General features: G+C 43.5%; 2 protein-coding genes across 2 annotated transcripts; one reads left to right on the forward strand and one right to left on the reverse strand.

Annotated features, from left to right (window-relative positions):
* Window positions 1–1,074: 1,074 nt before the first annotated feature.
* On the reverse strand, window positions 1,075–13,513 carry LOC137903241 (solute carrier family 66 member 2). Its single transcript, XM_068747383.1, has 5 exons — window positions 13,311–13,513; window positions 12,705–12,838; window positions 11,571–11,621; window positions 5,606–5,822; window positions 1,075–1,285 (listed from the first exon to the last, which is right to left on the reverse strand). Exons 1-5 carry the CDS (start codon window positions 13,511–13,513, stop codon window positions 1,075–1,077), a joined length of 816 nt encoding a protein of 271 aa, XP_068603484.1.
* A 771-nt stretch (window positions 13,514–14,284) lies between these two features.
* On the forward strand, window positions 14,285–16,626 carry LOC137903282 (heat shock factor-binding protein 1-like protein 1). Its single transcript, XM_068747427.1, has 3 exons — window positions 14,285–14,683; window positions 14,758–14,824; window positions 15,325–16,626. The coding sequence occupies exons 1-3, from the start codon at window positions 14,639–14,641 to the stop codon at window positions 15,417–15,419; spliced, it is 207 nt and encodes a 68-aa protein (XP_068603528.1). The 5' UTR covers window positions 14,285–14,638; the 3' UTR covers window positions 15,420–16,626.
* The last annotated feature ends 2,519 nt before the right edge of the window (window positions 16,627–19,145 follow it).

A 19,145-nucleotide genomic window follows, 5' to 3' on the forward strand; every position in this document is an offset into this window, starting at 1 on the left:
TGCAAACTCATTTGTTCATTTAAGGCATCAATTTGTAGAAAAGCATTCACTTTCAGCTCCCCGCCTGACCAAAAAAACCCAAAAAAACTGGTGTCACCATGCTGGTGACAAAATGACACAAAGCACCAGCTGGCAGCTACATCTTAATAGCTTCCCCTTCTAAAAAGGAAAATAATTTAAGCTACTAAAAGCTGTGCCACGTTGCAGTGTAGAGCGAGTTCAGTTGCAACTTAGAATAGTGCAAAAATACCTCAATGCTGCATGTTCAACAAAGGATCTGCCGACAGACAAATCCTGCTTGTGATTTTTTTCTTCTTCTTTTAGTGTAAAAACACTCCAGTGGTCAAATTTGCACAAATGTGTAATGCACATGCAGTACAGATTGTAGCTGTAGCATGTTAGCAATGATCTGAACTGCATTGAAAATAGCATCGGCGGACTGAGCGAAAAGAATCACTTCAGCCTGAACGGTTCTCATGATGTGACGAAGATATTCAGACAATTGTACTCTACATTATCAAACTCTTGGAGCCTCTGTGGCACAAAAACAGTCTCCTCAGAGAGTGGGAGACTGAACAGTATGTCTGAGAAAACAACAACAACCTAAAACTGCTGCATTGTAAATTCAGTAAGGACATATTATCAATATTGATCAACACATCTATATTGATGGTAAGCCATGTCTGAATGTTTGTTTTAAGGCAGAAGGTCCATGCAACAATCATCAGCTAATGTGGATGACAAAAGCTGGGCCTCAACAGGACATGAAACTGTTGACAGACTGTATATATTCAAGTATGTGCATATTATCCACGTGCACAGCTTGACTTGGCTCTATATCCGTTGAGAAGTCTGCATTCCAACACTCAAGCTTAGAGTCACGTCGAGGAGACGTCTGTAGGAGAAATCAATCAAAAAGGTTGTTAGTAAAAAAGTGTACTTCAGGCAAAGCTGCTTTCACCAAGTCCACAGTGTCAGCGTATGTTCCTTCCTCATATATGAGGAAGGAGGCGAGGGTGAGGAGCCTGCATCCTCTCAGGGCGCTTTGGTACTTCAGAGAGCTAGCAGATGCTATCAGAGGGCTTTAGCACTGCTGGCAAGGGAGACCGTGCGAGACGCTGGTTTCTGCGGGTAGCGGCTGTAGTAGTAAACCTGGAACAGGATGGATAAATCCACGCAGACCTGCAGCAGGCCACATGTCCAGAACTGAACCGGAGCCTGGGTGAACAGGAAATAGATGGTTTTGAAGGTGTCGCCGCTGGTCCACATCAGAACCATCTTGATACTGAAAGGAAAGAGAAGAAATAATTGAAGGACTTTGCTGTTACAATGGCAAAGAGAAGAAGCAAAAGCACCTTTTGTTGCTTTTAATTCATCTCACATTCTAGTTATTGTCACTTTTCATGTTCTCAACTGTGACTGCGTGTTTTGCCGCTCAACCCTTCAGGCCTGATCCGGACCAGGTTAGGATCTGTGTTTGTTTTTTCCGGGAAGACCAGATTCAATTTTGTAGCAGACGAGTCAGAATGGAGGCTGTTGCAGCAGCAGATTAATGCTCCACATCTGATACCTTGTTTTTTTTGAAAAGGCTGTGCAGCTGACCGGAGGCTAATGCTCATTATGATACATCACCACATCTGATATATTCAAACTCATATTCCATTGATGCAAGGAAGAGAAATCACATCTGTAATCTCATAGTAGGTTCACAATCATCGATCCATGGCAGGGTCAAATCGTAACAGAGGGATTTAGGGGTATTCCACCGTCTCTGCCCCTGGTGAAGGAGAATATATCCAGAACATCTGCAGAAAAGCTTTGGAGCCTGAACTCTTCATGCATTATTCATGCCTGCACCTTAACCTCAGCACTTTTTCCACTTGTGAGGCCAATTTGTGCAAACCTTGCAATTTTCTCGATCCTCCCTCTGTAATTACTTTCCCCTACATTCCTACCATTTTCAGTCCCTTTTGAAAAACTAACTCGCTACACCGCTTCCCTATTCCAACCTGTCCACTCATCTTCCCAACTGCTTCCTCCCCTTCCCACTCTGCTTTCTCAGTGAGGAGCTTGTTAGCACTGTGGGAAGAGGCTCTGTTTCCCATTGCCACCCCCCCCCTCCCCTCCCCTCCCCTCTCCTCCCCTCCCCTCTTGCGCCTCTGCAGCAACTATCTTATTTAAGAGGATGTGTGTCTACAGGTAACGATTAAAGAAGCAGGATTCCTGTTTGAACAACTCCTCTGTTGGTTCCCTAAGGAGAGTAAAGGAAGGGTCGCTGGAAGCACACGGTGCGAACATGTCTGGCTACTTATTTGCCACCTTCTCAGGGACATTTATAGAAAAACATGCTGCGCTCCGATATCTGAAATGATGCCAGTGAAGAAGTAGAACATTAGGCACCAATAACATTGTTATTTAGTGCCTCTGTTTTTCTTAATTAATGTTGTAATTACTTTAGCTAATTATCTGATACTTTCACTACATTATGTAGATTTTGATTAATGATAAAAGACACATTAACATCACTACAACTAAACAGGGATGGGATCGCTGCCCTGATAAAGAGAAAGCAGAGAGCCCCCAAATGATGTGAGCAGACGGAGGTAGGACGAGTTATCCAACAGATGTTACAGTTGAAAAAAAATGAAATGATCACCATGCTTTTGTCTACTTCTGTATTTAATCATAAAAGAGTTTCCAGTGCTAAATATGCCACCGTTGTAACTAAGCAGCCAGCTACTGCTAATTAGTACCATGTATGTTTGACAGTCGCGTTATTACGACTGTCAAACAGAATCGGCGAGATAAACAGAGCATCCGGGGTGAATTGCCATGAGACAAAACCAAACATCATCAACTGTGACTCCAGGAGACGAAACACCTCCCCCACACGAGTCCAGCCATATTTCATAGTTAGGACCTGCTTTGCCAATGCCTGTCTGACAGTGTGCCAAGGTGCCGTGTCAGTGTGCATACACAGCGGGGACACGCGGTGCGATTCATCGGACTGTCAACTTTATCCTCCTCTGACTACATCCCCTTCTCCACCTGGTAGAGGGGGTAAGCTGGCGAAGCATTGTGAGCGTACAGGAGGTGAAAGTGGGCTGACACTTGTTATGCCGGGTGGAGTGGGAGCAGGAAGTCGGCGTGATGTTTTTCCACACGGACGTGCTGCATGAGGAGAAGAAGGGCCACTCTGCTTTACGTCATCCGTCTTGCTTGTGTTTGTCTTTGCAAAATGTATGTCTGCGGTTAAGAATAATTAAATCCCCTCATCCTAAATTCAGCGTGGCCAAACATGCACTCGACAGCTTCCTATCCCTCCCGTGTGTGCGCACATACACGCACAAACCCAACATTGAGTGAGTGCTTCGGTAATGTAACCTAGCAACAGCCCGCCGGACTCAACAGGTTTTGCACAGACGGAGTGGACACCAAACAAAACGTCCACCATCTGATGGGTGGCAGAATATGTTGCAGGGTAAAACAACACAGCTGGCTGATCGTGTTTCAAACCATCCCATTATAAGTGTCCTTAATTTGAATTACATTTAATTGTATTATTTTTAGTATTCATTTTCATTTAGTTTACGATTGCAACATTCTTAGAATAGAAACTGTATTCATTACGTTAAACTGTTGTCAAAAAAAATTTCTATTTTATCCCATGTTATAGACAGAAACACATCTTGAAGAGTTCTACTGGGATTTTATGTTCATATTTAGGGTCTGGTTGAGAGGGTCGTCCTATGATCGAGAGGTTGGCGGTTCGATTCCCGGCTCAGGCACATGTGTGCGCTGTCGTTGTGTCCTTAGGCAAGACACTTCACCCACATTGCCCACGGCGACCAGCAGCAGACTACAGTTAGACTGTAACTGCTGTAAACCAAATTGCCCTCCGAGGGACAAATCAATAAAAAGTATTTAAGTATTTAAGCAAATGTAATGCTTTTCCCAAAGTCAAATACTTGCACCCAGATATCTTCATGGAACGTCAGTGAAACATCAAAGACAATGTGGAAAATTGATAACTTCGAATAAATGGTTTTTGCTTAATTTTAATAACCGTCACATTTCAAAATGAATCCAAAACATTAGATTTTTTTCATTTCACCTTTTTTAGATAAACATTTCAATGTCAATTTTATTCTGGATCAAGAGTTTGCACATTAAATCTTTGTTGTGCTACAGAGTAAGTTCTTTCATGATTGCATGTGATTAACGGACTGTATTTATGTACTGCTTGATCAGTCTGACCACAACTTGTGCTCTGCAAGATGAACTAGCATGCCCCCATTGAAATCCACCAGAGTGTAGCTAAGGGTTACCCTGCTTGGTGGATACCGACATTATAGACAAAAAGGATCAACAGTAAATCTTGGGGTTGGGGAGAGTAAACCCCGGAGCGGGAGCTGCCATGGCCAGTTAGATATGGACACGCAGGCCTGCTGGAGTTGTGTTATCTGTCTGCAGCAGAAAGTCAACCAGATTGGGGGGGGGGGGGGCAGGACACACACTGAGACAAAAGCTTTATATAAAGCCTGCACTCTGTCTCCATCTCAGAGCTCTTTCAGGACACGATCTCAATTCTCTTTTTTGTATGTCGGTCTCTAATCACGTGGCGCTGCTGGGCTCTTTGAATGTTTAGGAAAGCTAATACAGGTAAAGAAGTGAATAATACCTGGCTCTGAAGACGAGTAGAATTGATTATGAAATTGCATAAGCATTGAAAAAAAGAAAAAACTATTTTACGTCAAGGCCTTTAATTGCAACCTGCGACTGGATGCAAATCAACATTGTCAAAATGATGAATTAGCAAGACAGAATGGCTCATCACCGAATTGATTTTCAGAGAAACTTCAGCGAGCCAATTCATGTTAACCAAGTCATTCTAATCATTCTTGTCAGCAGCCTCCATCCGTACATCTAAGTCGACAGATATTGACAGTATTAATGATCCTATGCAAGACAACATAATCTACGGACGCACAAGTGGTGTACTGCAGGAATAGATTGGCAGAACTGTCTGCGACGGATGTGGCACCCATACCCTGCTAGCAGCAGTTAGCTGCTAACAGAAAGAGGAAGATGACAGCGGAGAAGACAAGATTGATTGCAATATAACAGGAAGGTCAAATATTGATGATGACTTCCTTTGTTGTACCACAATAAGGTGATGTAATGCCACCATTGATTTGTTCAATGCAAATACGCAGAGATGACATCGAGGAGGGTTTTCACTGCGGCACTATTCTGTGATCTGCTTGTAAAAAGGATGCGTCTCAACACTGCGAGACGTTCCTCAATGGAGGTCTGTTGATCTATGTGGCTTTATTCTTATTGTGCTGCGAGGCGCCCCAGTCTGCAAAGCGACCAATAATAAAAGTTTCATGACTTCCCTGTGAAACTAACATTTAAAAGTCCTCACGATGTGAAAAAACTTGACTCACACACGAAGGAGTCAAAATAGTGCGTCTTTGTTCTAGTTTGGTTATAAAATCCTTGTGTTGGTCAGTCTAACTGTTTCTATTATCGGTTGTTTAAAAGATATTTAGACAGCAAAAATGAGACTGTGACCACCCTAAATTCGAATTGTTTTCAGTACCTCATGCCCTCTGTGGACTTGTTCTGATAATTGCAGTGAAGCTGCGGCGTGCCCAGCATCGCTTCTGTGAAGACAGCCAGGAAGCCCAGGGTCTCCACGAACACCGCAGAGTCCAGGAGGAGGTAGGTGATGTAGGCCGCCACCAGCGTGAAGGCCAGCACACACTGCAGGTAGTCCACGAAGTGACTCCACAACCAGAAGTGGTTCCGCTCGAAATCTAAAGGTGCATGACACGGGTAAACAAGAATGAGTCCACAGAAATAGGCCTTAAAAGGAATTCTCTACTCCTGGAGAGAACAGTTCTGAAGCATCTGGTCGATACAGGCACAGTAACAGGAACATTTGTTCTTTTTCACACACGTCGCAGTGGAAGTGTTTCATTCTGAAATGAATTCTGAGGAGAAACCAACGCTAGCTGGCGATAAAACATTCATCACACTGAAAAAGCAACAGAAAAAAACACACGGCAACGATTCTGTGCTTTTCAAAATGGCCTGTTTGCACATTCTACATACCAAGAGGCACTGATTTATAAAGTGGAACTGTTTTATTCAACATATTTACCACTGGCTTTGTTGGTTTTGGAAAATATGTGGCTAAATCAGCTCCTGCTAAAAATCATCTTGATGCTGAACACAAAAGGAATCGTCACCTAAAACAAGAGCAGGGCTGTAAAGACAACTTCTGTGACCTCCCGCTGCTTCGGGGGGGGGGGGGGGGGGGGGGGTCACCACGATCACGCAAGGCTGTGTATTTTTATTTTATTTGTATGATGAGGAGGGCAAAGTTGAGGAGAAAAAAAAAGCATAGGTTTGAAATGTAGCTTCAGTATTTTCTCTCTCTCTCTAATGTTTAAACACTAAACAGTAATGTCAACTCTAAATTGTGAAAACTTCACACTTGAGCAGCAAATTTTAGTAAAAAAAAGAAAATCTAATGTTGCTAAATGATTTACAGAAATGTTACGCCCGAACACCGATTGTGTCCGTCTTTGAGGAAATGACTCTGAGCACAACAACGCTGGTTTCCTGTAATAAGCAACAGAGTCAATACTAATCATATTCTGATTATAGTCTCAAGGCTGCAATTCGCCTTAGGGTTTACTTGAACTAACGCAGATGAGGGGAGCGAGTCCAATAATCAAGGGCTTCTTAACCTCTGATTTCCAGACAGTGCCTCTGTGGAATTATGTCGAGAAAAATATAACCGATTTAGCTGCTGGTTAAATGTGTGAGGAGAGAACATCAAAAGAGTTTATCATAAAAATCTAATCATTGCTGAGAGATTAAAAAAAGGGGGATTTCTACATGTCTGAAAGGCAATATTCAGTTTAAATGAGGAGTCTCTTCATCTAAAAAGGAAGAAGCCAACTGCTCAGGCCTGCATGAGCTTCCAACAAAAGGGACGGCGCGGCAACCTCGCTAAATATCGAGCTAAATGTAGCACACCTGCTATTTTTAAAATCAACCAGAATGTTTACATTGCGTTCACGACGTTTGAGTCTGAAGTCGCTTGAGTCGCTGATTCTGACATTTCGATGGAGCCACATGAATACGCATGGAAGGCGCTTAAGAAAAAAATCAATTATTCCCCTCTCACAGACAAAGAAAACAAATGAATAAATACATCTCAGAGTAATTCACACCAGGCCACCTCCTTCTGTCGGCCGGCTGCACCCTCCATGGAATGAAAGTTACCTTGGCAAGACCTCACAACGATGCTGCGTGTTCCCCCCCCCCCCGACTGGTGTGAGCATAATCAACAGCAACAATATCCTTTGAGAATGATAACAGCGTGTTATTCTGTCGGTGTTGTGGGTGCAGCTTCTAAAGGCATGCACAACCTTCAGGTTTGATGCAAAACCAAACATATGATACACGTGACGAAAGGCTGCAGGTGACGATTGGTCTGGGGTCCAATAACGCGCACAAATTAGTAGTCGACAGAAAGTCGTACAAACATTCACAGCTTCAGCTGGGCTAACAGAACGTAACGCCTCTGCAGACGTCTGGAGAAAAGACCAGAGCGAAATGAAGAACGGCGTTACACAAGTTGACAAATTAGTTAAATTAGATTTCACACATTTGATCGAAAGGAAAAATCTATTGGCTTTAAATTTCCTGCAAGTGTGAATGTGAATGGAGTCTCTTTTGCTTTTTCCCTGCCTCCTGTCTAGTGTCAGCTGGGCAAGCCTCCTGCACCCCCCCCCCCCCCCCCCATCTCCCAGGGGGACGTATTCTGGGTCCAGACTGTCCTGGAGTCGATCCCGGACAGTCTGGAGGGATTCTATCTCTCAGATTGCTTTGGAACGCCTTGGTGTATCCCCAAAAGAGGAGGAGGACTTGGCTGGGGATGGAGCTTCTCTGCTCAGACTGCTGCACCCGGGATCCGACCCCGGATAAGCAGAAGAAAATGCGTGGATGGACAATTAGATAAATCATCCAAAATTGCCCCCCCCCCCCATCCTGCCCAATGAGACAGATGCCAAGAAGGGTGCTGCATCTGGGTCGAGCTCCTGGGTATGTGGCCCACTCAAAACATGCAGAAGCAGCTCTCTGACCCCACCCTGACTTTTTGAATGTAAAATTATATATAAAAAAATATATAAAAAAAATATTTATTCTGCTCAAAGAAAATAAAAAACAAACAAAAAGCATCTTCAAATACAACCTTTATTCTAAAATTGGCCAGTACGAAAGAATTCAATCATGACACGAATGATCGGAGAAAAAAAGATTTCAAAGCAGATTTTCTTCATCTTTGTTGCCAGAGAGTGTCGGAGGAGCGCTAACGCCTCAAGTTTTGGCTCTCGATAAATTAAAGACATTTCTTCCATCTCGAAACTTCATTTGGTGACGAAGGACTCCACGAAGAGCAGAAACGCTTCTGTCAATAGAGTTTGTGGTTGTTGACGTGTGATTAAATCGATTGTGCATTCCTCGTGTTAGCTTGCGTTACTGCGATTACGCTCCATGTTTTCTAATCCCAAAACTCAATGCGTGAGGCCCTTTTTCTGCTTTCAATCCCGAGTTGCATCAACTGCAGATAGAAACAGATCCATCTTTATAAGAGGGCTGTGTCGCTGCTATCCAGTACCAAACCATACACCCTTCTCTTGCTGTGCCTCTTTTGCACCCTGGGGCATTCCCCTCCACCTCTAATCCCAATGCGGCGTGGCAGCGGTGGCAGCAATGTGTGGGAATCTGATTGGAGCCGCACACAATCCTGAGATGGCCAAACGGCTTGTTGTGTGCAGCTCAGCGTTCAAGTCCCACGGAGCTGTGGTGCATGTGTAGGAAGGCACAGTCGGAGTTAGACATTTAATTCTCTTGTGTACGAACCGTTCCCTGCAAAGCCCCAAAGATTTCCACGAGGGTGACTGAAATAATGACCGGCTGTCACTCAAACGCAGGCGTGAGAGCGGTACGAATGTTATTGTGAAAAGGCTGCAACAACAGGCTGGAAAACGGAACCTTAAAATTCAATAAGCTTTCTTTCTTTCTTTTTTTTTTTTTAAACAGGAAATTGATTTGATTAATTCGTTTTTTTCCCCAGATGCCAAAAAGCTATCTTTTTGCTACATCTGTTCTAAAAATAGAAGAAGCACCTTTATTGCTGCAATACTGTTAACTCTGTGCAGAGAGAGAAAGTGGCATATTTATTTATGTAACATGAAGCTGAATGAAGGCAAAGCTCCTCGGCGTTACCTGGAGACTCTGAACTTCCTGTAGGTGTGAAGGCGATAATTTCCCCTCCAATTAAATGTGCTTTCCTCTCTGCTCCTTCCCACATTTCTATTCAGACTAGTATATGAATTTTGAAAAGGTCTTTAAGCTGAAACTGAATGAGAAGGCAGTTGTGACAGACGAGACCAGCGGCCCCTCAGGAACAAGCTACCCGGGCGTCTGAAGCCACAGACGTCCAACCGTTTCTAACCGTTTACATACCATCAACCCACTTTGAAACGGCGTGCTCGCCGACACAATTTCATTTAGACACCGCTGGAGACTTCGAAAAAGTCATTTGAGTTTACCATTTCAGGTCTGCAGAATAACTCGCATTAAAGTTTTCCTTCCGGATCCTGACACAGCCAGATGATCTGATCTTTTAATCTCCTTAAAGGATAGCAGCAGGCAGTTTCCCATATAAATCCCACTGACTCAGCCACTTGTACAGCCTTAATATGGAGCCTTTCTGCTTTAAAAGTACAAACGTCCAGCTGTTTGATGGAAGTGCTTACTGTGATACGGTTCAGAGAGGACGTGAAGGAACAAGCCCCCCCCCGAAAGTTCTTCAAAAGAACAGTATAGCTAAGTACACTCTATAGTGAGAAGCTGTTCCACCTGACGGCGCCATGCTGGCAGCAGCGGGCTGCTCCATGTTACAACCTCGCGTGCCGTCGGCCTCGACGCGAGATCACACGGCAAATAACGTCACTGCTCTCGCCTCCCTTATCCACGTGGAGCCTGAAACCACAGCATGCTTAAGCATGTCTCTTCCTCCAGCGGATCGACGTGTGGATGCAGAGAAGCAAATGCTGTGTTTGATGTGAACATGGCTTTCTGGTCAAAGCACGGGTGCTGAGAACAGCCAATGAACGACGATCAGCAGAAGAACACAACGTCAAACTGCTTCAGACTTTCCTCTCATTTAAAAAGGGTAAAAAAAAAAAAGACATCAATTTAAGTCCCAAACCATCAGTCCCAGGAGGATTTATCCAAACGTAAATGTGCCTTCTCACACGGCACAGATAGTCTTCTACTGCCATCTAGTGTCCATAGCAGGAACTCAAACTGAGTTTGAGAACATCTTTACCGACTTCACTAACTACTCAATTTGCGACTTCTCCAGTCCAGCCACAAGGAAAAGCTGCTTCCATACAAGTAGAAAGTATGTGATAGAAATGTGCACGTCTAAAGTAGTTTGTTAAACTGGACATGAGCATAATTCTGAATGGAAACCAAATATATTTCAAAGACGGATCCAGAAAAATGCTGCAAAAACAACAACATTACATTTCAATAATTTGACTTTTCACTCCTAAAGTGGCACACTCTGTTTTGTGCAAACACAGGAACGAATACATCAGCTAAAATCAATTATTTTAAAACATGAGTGTGAAATCTGCAAGATCTCCTGCCATTCAACAAAGAAAAACAGAAAGAAGTTAAGCCCAGCTTGATCGCAATTCAGTTAAGAATAATGATCAAATAAAACGATTAAAACTCCCAAAACAACAAAAGACACCTCTCCAGAACAGAATGTGTACAGATTACTCATCAGCTTTTGAGTTACGCTTCTGAAAGCTTCCTCTGAGATGGATCCCACTCACAGAACAAGTCGGAATCCAACAGCTAGCGTGGAAACAAAACAAAACAAAAATATTTGAAATAAATAAAAGAAACAAGTTTCTAAATGGCAAAAAGGAACCAATTCAATACTTGGCAGCTGTGTGTGAAATGTTTTGCAAGAAATAGTACATAGTTTTCAAGACATGCTTCAAAGCTAAACGTGGTGGACAGACGCACGGAGGCCGCTTTCCTCTTGGCAGGAGATAAAAACCACAATCAAAAGGTTAGAATGCGAATAAGCAGGTTGGATTACCGTCAGTTTGTAGTCTGTGTGCATTCAGAATATAGGAGCGTCTCATTTTATATGACAAAAACATATAAGCACAAAAAAATCAAAGCCGAAATCACACAGGTTCTCCAGTCAAACAAACTCTTTGTATTTAAGTTGTGATGAGTAACATGCAAAAGAATCACAGCCAATCAAATGCTCCGTGAATCACACGTCAATGCAACGAGAGGACCGCATGCTGATAGGATGGGCTCATGCTTCATGCTGTTAGCGACAAAGTCAGTGTTAGCTTAGCAGGAGGGAGAGCCAGTCCGGAGCGTCATGCACAAGACGGGAAGATGAAGATGAAGATGCAGATGAACTACAGCTACAGTTCGGTACGTACCCAGAAAGATCCTTTTTGGGATTCGGATCGCCTCGTCCGTACTGTCTGTTGCTACAGACAACGTAACAAAACGGGGAAAGGAAGGGAAAGAAGAAAGAGCTTGGTTTCCTTTGGTTTTCTTTAGCAAAGCCAAACGTGACCGACGATGCGCAGGCTCCCGAACTTAATCTAATCTAAAAGGAAGACGTGTTGAGAGAAGATAAGGAAGAAAGGGGATGACATGTGGCGAAGGACCAGCGTGAGGAATCACTCCTGCAGCCACACCCAGAGGCTCGACGCATCACCTGCAGCCATTTCCTCTCTGCTTCAATGCATTTCCTACTGCCTGTCAGACTTGTTCAATCTGTTGCTCTTTATTTTTCCCCGCTCATGCGGGGGACGAACAAGATCAGAATCCGTTATTCGAAGCTGAGATGGAAAAACACAGATTCTAAACACACGACTCCTAAAGACATTAGAGAAAAGTCCCTCGACTGTTTTGTGGACACTAAGGACGAATTATAACGCCGGGATCTGACACAGTGTGTGGCCTGTAAAGGGAGGAGCGCTCTGCTAACAGCAGCATCTCGGTTTCAGTTCATTAGGAGGACAAGATGATGTCATCAACAAGCGCCAGCCAAACGTCAAACAGTGGTGGAGATAGTCGAGTCATCTATATTTACACGCACGACAGGAAGCGATTAGGCAAGCCTCAATTCATTTAGCGACAACGTAAGAATGGGGACAGGCCCGTTAATTAATTACTACAGTAATAAAACTATTTATTTTAAACATCATGGAGCGTTTTGAATTCTGAATTTTGAGGTTTACATTTGAATCATCCGTTAAAAAGAACCCCACTCAAGTAATTCCCATCCGACTGTCGCCAGATAATCGGAATCTCGTTTAAAGACGTGGTCTTGTGGATACAGAGCATGAAGGCAATCCATTCACTCATTCACGACATCTCTTTCATACACTCACACCTTCCCGCTTCTCTCTCACACATTCACATCTTCATCGTGGTTTTCCCTCCTTAATCACACCGACGCTCTTCACATAATGTTGGAGGCTGAACTCTAAAACAAACGCATTCTCCTCTAGCGAGCTCTGCTCTGTTTACGCTGCGATGAGGCCCTGCAGAGGGTTTCTGACCTATGAAGGCGCGTCTTTTGGTGTTGAGTTCAGCGGCCATGCGGACATTGGTGCACAGGTTCAGCATGATGAGCATGGTGGTGATCATGACGATGCTCTGCAGCAGCAGAAGTGTCTCAAAGTAGCGGCCAAACCTGATGGAGAGAAATCGAAGAATGGGTGAACTTTGGGAGCAGGAAACAGAATAAGCTAAGGCACTGGGAAAGCTGGCTTCTTGTACTGCTGCAAAGGCTTCAAATAGCATCCCAGTATAAAGCCCCGTAGCTCCCATTCGTACCCGTGAAGAATCCATTCGTTTAGGAGTCAACAACAAAAATAAAATTGTTCTTAAAAAGGTCCAAAAAAAAAGAAAGAAAGATAAATCGATTTGAATAATTCTGAATCTGCATTTCTTTCCTTTACGTACTTATTGGTCTACTGCTATTCGTGATTTGGCCATTCTCCTATGATAAAGTAAAAATGCACATCTGTGTCAAAGATGTCTCTCATTGTTTTTTACTGGCATGAAATCAACATTAAACCAAAGACAGAAGAAGTTACAATCCTATGGAAGGTAGACTGAGAGCATTTTAACGGCGGCTCCTTTCTGAACACGCTGCATTTCACCTGAAGAGGATCCGCAGGATGTTTGCAACCAGCAGGACCAGACACACGTAGGTGGAGAAGCCCTCTGCGTTCTGGCTCCGGCGGATGTCTCTGTACTGGGGGACGTAGGGCACCACCCCACCGATCACCATGGCAACAGCCGCGACCCAGGACACCAGGCTGTTAACCGCAGCCACGATCTGGTCAAACAGCTCAGCTTCCATGCTCAGCTGCACCAAAGGAAACGTCACGGTACTAACTTTAGTTCAGCACCAAAATCCTCCGCGGGTCCCTCGAAGCGACTTTCACAGTGTAGAAAGTTTTCCCTGCGAAGAAGCCGCTATTGCCACGCCATCACACGCCAAGAGGCGAATGGGGGGGGGGGGGGGGGGGGATCAGGGGTAAACAGTCCAAAGAAGCAAGAATAGGAATACCCGTAGCGGCTCTCCAAAGAGGAACAATCACGCCCGCTGAAGAACAGAGGTCGTGTTGACCGTGGACAGGACGGATGTAGATCCTGTTTGTGCTTCAGCTAAACAAATACAGCACTTAGCATGATGCTAGCTGGATGTGTTTCGAAAGGCTACAATGAAATCAGGATAATAACACAAAAATATCCCGGAAATGTTGTGAAGAATTCTTGTTCTTTTCCGGAAACTTGTACTAAAGTGTATCTTCGTGGAGCGTCTCTAGGTTACAGCACTTTCTCCCTGGCCCAGGTTCAGAGTGTGTCTGGTCTGAGGTCTCGTCCACGCACTTCCTGATACGTAGGAAGTCACGCGATACATCAAAGATCTTCGAGAATTTAGGATGGTTCACTCCCTTCCTGAAACGGCTGTATAAATGGTAAACTGTTCTAGACGAGGAGGTTTTCTGCGTTTTAAAGTATTTTAACAAAATAAATATATCGTGCAACAATTTTAAACACATTGTGTATTTTACTATGATAGTATTTTTCAAAACGTGAAAGTAACGAGTCATAATTTAAGGATGTGAAACTAATATTTTAAATCAAGCACGCTTTCTAAAAAAAGACCGAAATCTACGACTACTAAATTATCCACTTATTATTGGAGGTTTGACTGAACAAGCCGACATTTTGTTCTTTCCTTACGTGAGCTTTATTTTGTAAGCATCAAAGCTCATAAGCGGAAGTCAGACTGTTTTTATTCTGTGAACCATATTTACCGTAAAGTTGTGGAAGTTAAAGCTAATGTCGCCGAGTTAGAATCAGATCCCACGGCTGGCCCAAGCTCAGTCCAACGGGAGAAAAAAAAACAATTATATGACGACGATATGACCGAGTTTCAGATTACAACAATAAACATTCATGTGATGTTGACGTAACGATGTCAAAAACAGACAACAAAGCAGCTGCAGCTCTGACGGCGGAGGTGAGTTCGTTTTGTTGTGGAGCACGTCCCGCACGGAGACTCCTCTGACGCTTTTCGTGCCCTTTCGTTCGTAGATGGAGAAAACGATGCAGCGACTTCAGGGAAGATTTAAAGCAAAGTCTGAACAGCTGGAATCCACAAATATCCTTTGTTTGTTTGTTTGTTAACTTATTTAAATTACACCCAGACTCCAGTTATCCAACCACACTGTTGACGCTTAGTTGAGAAATGACGCAATATTTTATAGCGTTTAGGTAAAGCAAAGCGGGTCGCCTCGTTAAGAGTCTGTGGTTCCATACGTGACCACGAGGGGGCGGTCAAACTGAGTTGATTTCTTCTTTTTTTTTATGTCTCCCCAAATTCATGCCATTTTCATCTGACCTGACCTTATTTTTTTGAGTTAGCTGCTAACTGACAGTAGCTGCTTTCTAAATCATCCACTTGCAGGTTACACAAATAATACAACATCATAATAACGTCTCATCAAGTCATCACTAGCTTTTTCATTTATGTTATACACAAGCAACCCGGGTCCCAAATTTGTGAATCACATTTAGGCTTCTGCATGTTGTTTTTCCTGTTCTGGTTCCAAATGGAAGACACTCGCAGTTCCATGCAAGGTTCCTCCTTCATGTTCACACTAGATGAGATGGGAACCCGCATTGCTGACCTTGAGAAGAACGTCACTGTACTCATGACGCAGGCGGGAATGGAGGAGCAGGCTGTTTCTAAGTGACTGCCGGCCAAACCAGTCTTCTGCCAGATCAGCAAAATGATGATCTTTTCTTGACAAACGACGGTTATGTTAAGAGCTATTTGAATGCTCTGAAGATGGGCTTCCGATGTTATTTACTTTATCATTCCTGATTGGAGGAGATGCGCCGTAACGGTTTATAAAACTACGCAGTTTACTACACAGTCCTGTGTGACCGCTGAGTCGTGAGCTCAGACCAGATTAATGCGACGGTTAGTCAATGTTTTTGTGATTGTCGGTCACTCTATTCCATAATTAACATGCAAAATCCAAATAAAGTCATATTAAGCAGTAATCGGTTTGTGAAATAAATATCACAGAGGTGCTGTGTTTTCTAAAAAAAACAAAAGTTCATGTCATTTTGAAATTTTTTTTGTTTCCTGCAAAGCAAGATTTACCAATTGCCTCCGCCGACTATGTAATCACCGGCGCTTGTCTGTTTGATGATCTGTTAAGGATAACAAAATGTTACGGAGGAATATTGATGAAATTATCAGGAAACGTTGGGAACGATACCAAAGAACCGATGATTACATTTTGGTGATGACCCAGAAGAGATCCTGGATTCTCTTGGAAACTTTCGGTAACATTGCAGCCAATGCTTCAAAATTTCTTCCTCAATATCTCGGTTGATAATTGGCCGATGTCATGTAGGGTGGATGTATGTTACCTTCGAGTTTCATCTGGATCTTATCCAGAATGTGTTCAGGGGAAAAAAAAGATTACGTTTTATAATTGAAAACCCCATTTGAGGGTTAAAAAATCTGTTAAAAAAAGAATATACTCTGTTTCACTTTTACTTTTCATGGTTGGTGAATGAACAGTTTAGAACCTTTTGATGATGATCCAGATAACCATGTGGATGGTGTAAATCCAATTATGAGGAGAATGAGCTGCTTGGCAGAGCTCTGTGATTCTCTCGTTTTTGTTTTTCAGGCCAGCAGGCTGTCCTTTTGCTGATGTTTTTACATACAGTATAATTATAGTATCATTTTTTTTAGCATTTTATAAAATTATAAACTGATAAAAGTATCCAGTAATTCTTCCCTCGTCATTTATCATCACGGGTCAGCGTCCTCCTATTCTCTTCGCTGCTGGTGTGAAGCTGTGTCGCCACCTAGTGGTCGCATGTTCTCATTAGTGTTTGTCGCTGACCGTGGTCCTGAATTTCCTCCCGCATATTTGTGAAAAGGGGATTAATTAAAAAGTCATTTTCCAAATGTAAATGAAACCAAAAACATTAATAGTCTGAATAATTGTTGCCAAAATTATTCCAACGCTTGAGTCTAAATTTCTAATTCCATCATCTGATTGGAAGAAGAGGATGTGCTCTGGCAGGAAAGGATTCCAGAGTGTTACTGTGGGTTTTTGGTTTCCTCTCTGCCTGGGGTGATATTATAGAATAGAAAAGAATATATAGACTTTATTTTCATTATACAATGTACAACGAAATTTCACTGCGACAGCCCTGAATTAAAGAAAAGTTACAGCTCAATACACACTCACACACACACTCATACATGTACACACCACAGCATCCTTATTAAAAAACCAGGAACATTAATGTTTGCAAATAATATTGTACACATTTCCCACACCTGTTATATTATCACCCTTTTCTTTGTCACAGATGGATACCTTTGATTGGCTCCACTTCTCCCTTTCTTTCAACCCGAACCTGTCTTTAAGTTCTGAGTCCAATGAATGTCGATGGAGTTGCAGTGTTTGTGCTGTAGAGGGCAGTATCTGTTAATGTTTGCCGTGCTGATCTCTTCTGGTAGGAATTTACAGCCAACAAGTCACAACAGACTGGCGGCATGGCGCAGTGGTTGGTGCTGTCGCCTCGCAGCAGCCTGTCTTCCTGTCGTTTGCATCTTCTCTCATCTGTTTAGATTAAGAATGAATTTTGGAGGCTGAATTATGCTCCAGCTTCCTCCCTGAGGCGCCCCCTACCTCTCACCAACTGGGAACGATTCATCTAGAATAGAATAGAATAGAAAGCCTTTGTTGTCTTTGCATAGTGGATATACAAAGAGATTAGGAGCACTGCTCCGTCCGAGGATGAAGGGAAAAGAGAATGCATTGCATTCAATATACTTGGACTCGCGTCAATGTGCATGTGTGAGTGCACGCCAAACTGTCACAACGCTGCTGATCTGGTTCCTATGGTAACCTGTGCTGAAGCAGGCATTTGTCAGCTTCTGTGCATGTGTGTGTGTGTGTGTGTGTGTGCATGTGTTTGTTTACCCATGGCTATGTGTCCTTGGAAGGAAGCCAAGACAGAGAGGAGACTGAGGGAAATAAACCGTGTATTAAGCTGATGTATTCTGTTTGCAGCAGAGTGTGAGCAACACTTTCAGCACAGCACGATGCTGCTTAAACATTTGGGGCAGTAAGTGGAGTTCACACTCTGCTGAGTGGGTGTGGGTGGAGAGAGGAGGGTGAGAGGTTCAGCCCAGTGAGCACTCTGCACCGGATAGGGGAAGTACTCCAGTGTGTGTGCAGGTGTGTGTGTGTGTGTGTGTGTGTGACTGTGTGATTGCATGAGGGAGTGCACACTTGTCAGTCCTATTTCTCTCTAATCCTACTTTAGCACACTTCAAATCCTGCGTGAAAGACAAAGCAAATGTCAATAGTCTGAAGTGGGCTCCTTCCCTCTCTCATTTCCCAGCTGTCCTTGTGCCATCTGTCAATCCATCCATCCATCCATCCATCCATCCATCCATCATTCCATCCATCCTGGCCTCTATCCAGACTTCACGAGTATTGGTGAGGTTTGGAAGATGAATTTACCGGTAAGTCGAGACATGAGGGCTTAGCTGTGTCTTCATTGAATTGAACTTCATCTCATGCATTTCTCCCCATAAATTGTTAACGAGAGCCCCCCCCCCCCCCCCAAGATGAAATCCACTGATTCCCGGCAGAGATTTGGAGGCACTGATTCTCATGCCAGCCTCTTCACGCTTGATTACAAACTGTTCTGATGTGTGAAGATCACGGATCGATGATGCCGACAGAATCACATCGTGAGCAAGGAGCAGAGATTTAATTTTGAGTTCAGTAAACCCAATCGTTTTCTCACTTTGGCCTAAGCTTGTCCAAGAAGACCACAAACAGGGTCAAAGACAAGGGACAGCAGCCAGTGAGAATGGCTGCTGATATTATTATATTCACAAGGTGTTGGGCGAGATAAGAGGGGCGGAATGGGCAAACATACATGGCCGACACCTGTGTGCTGCCGACCACCTGAGGCGCTTTGATTCCTGCTGTGCTTTAATCTCTGCTGTGCTCCTACCTCCTTTTGAAGTGCAAATCTCCATCACCTTCACCTCTTGCTGCCCCCCCCCCCCCCTCATTTATGCCATCTGACTACACACATACACACAATCAAAACACAAATGACCAACACCTGTTGTCTTTGTAGCAACAAATGCATTTCAAATGCTCCCCCAAGAGCCCTGCAGCTCGATTATATATTCCATTTTGGGGGGTGCACCTACATTTACCCCAGCAGCAGATATTTTAGGGTCTTAATTTAAATCACTTCCTGTCTGCCATAATGCATTCATATCACCAGGAATAGAAACTGATTTACAACTTTGTCTTCTGCACATTATTTTCATGGTGGGTAGAGAGAGGAGATGAAGGAGGAGGGCGGGGAAGTTAGAATTATTTAGCATGGACTGCTCCCCCTTTTTATTTGAGACT

Source organism: Brachionichthys hirsutus, chromosome 13 (genome assembly GCF_040956055.1).
Source record: "Brachionichthys hirsutus isolate HB-005 chromosome 13, CSIRO-AGI_Bhir_v1, whole genome shotgun sequence".
NCBI classification, from domain to species: Eukaryota; Metazoa; Chordata; class Actinopteri; order Lophiiformes; family Brachionichthyidae; genus Brachionichthys; species Brachionichthys hirsutus.

Bases quoted from the DNA above. Each gene is read 5' to 3' on its own strand.
- LOC137903241 (XM_068747383.1), bottom strand. From the start codon at position 13,513: ATGGAAGCTGAGCTGTTTGACCAGATCGTGGCTGCGGTTAACAGCCTG. The intron at 11,622-12,704 runs GTCAGAAACCCT...CGTTGTCTGTAG, and splicing joins CAAAAGACGCGCCTTCATAG to CAACAGACAGTACGGACGAG. The intron at 5,823-11,570 runs GTACGTACCGAA...ATGCACCTTTAG, and splicing joins CCCAAAAAGGATCTTTCTGG to ATTTCGAGCGGAACCACTTC.
- LOC137903282 (XM_068747427.1), top strand. From the start codon at position 14,639: ATGTCAAAAACAGACAACAAAGCAGCTGCAGCTCTGACGGCGGAG. The intron at 14,684-14,757 runs GTGAGTTCGTTT...TTTCGTTCGTAG, and splicing joins CTGCAGCTCTGACGGCGGAG to ATGGAGAAAACGATGCAGCG. The intron at 14,825-15,324 runs ATATCCTTTGTT...TCATGTTCACAC, and splicing joins TGAACAGCTGGAATCCACAA to TAGATGAGATGGGAACCCGC.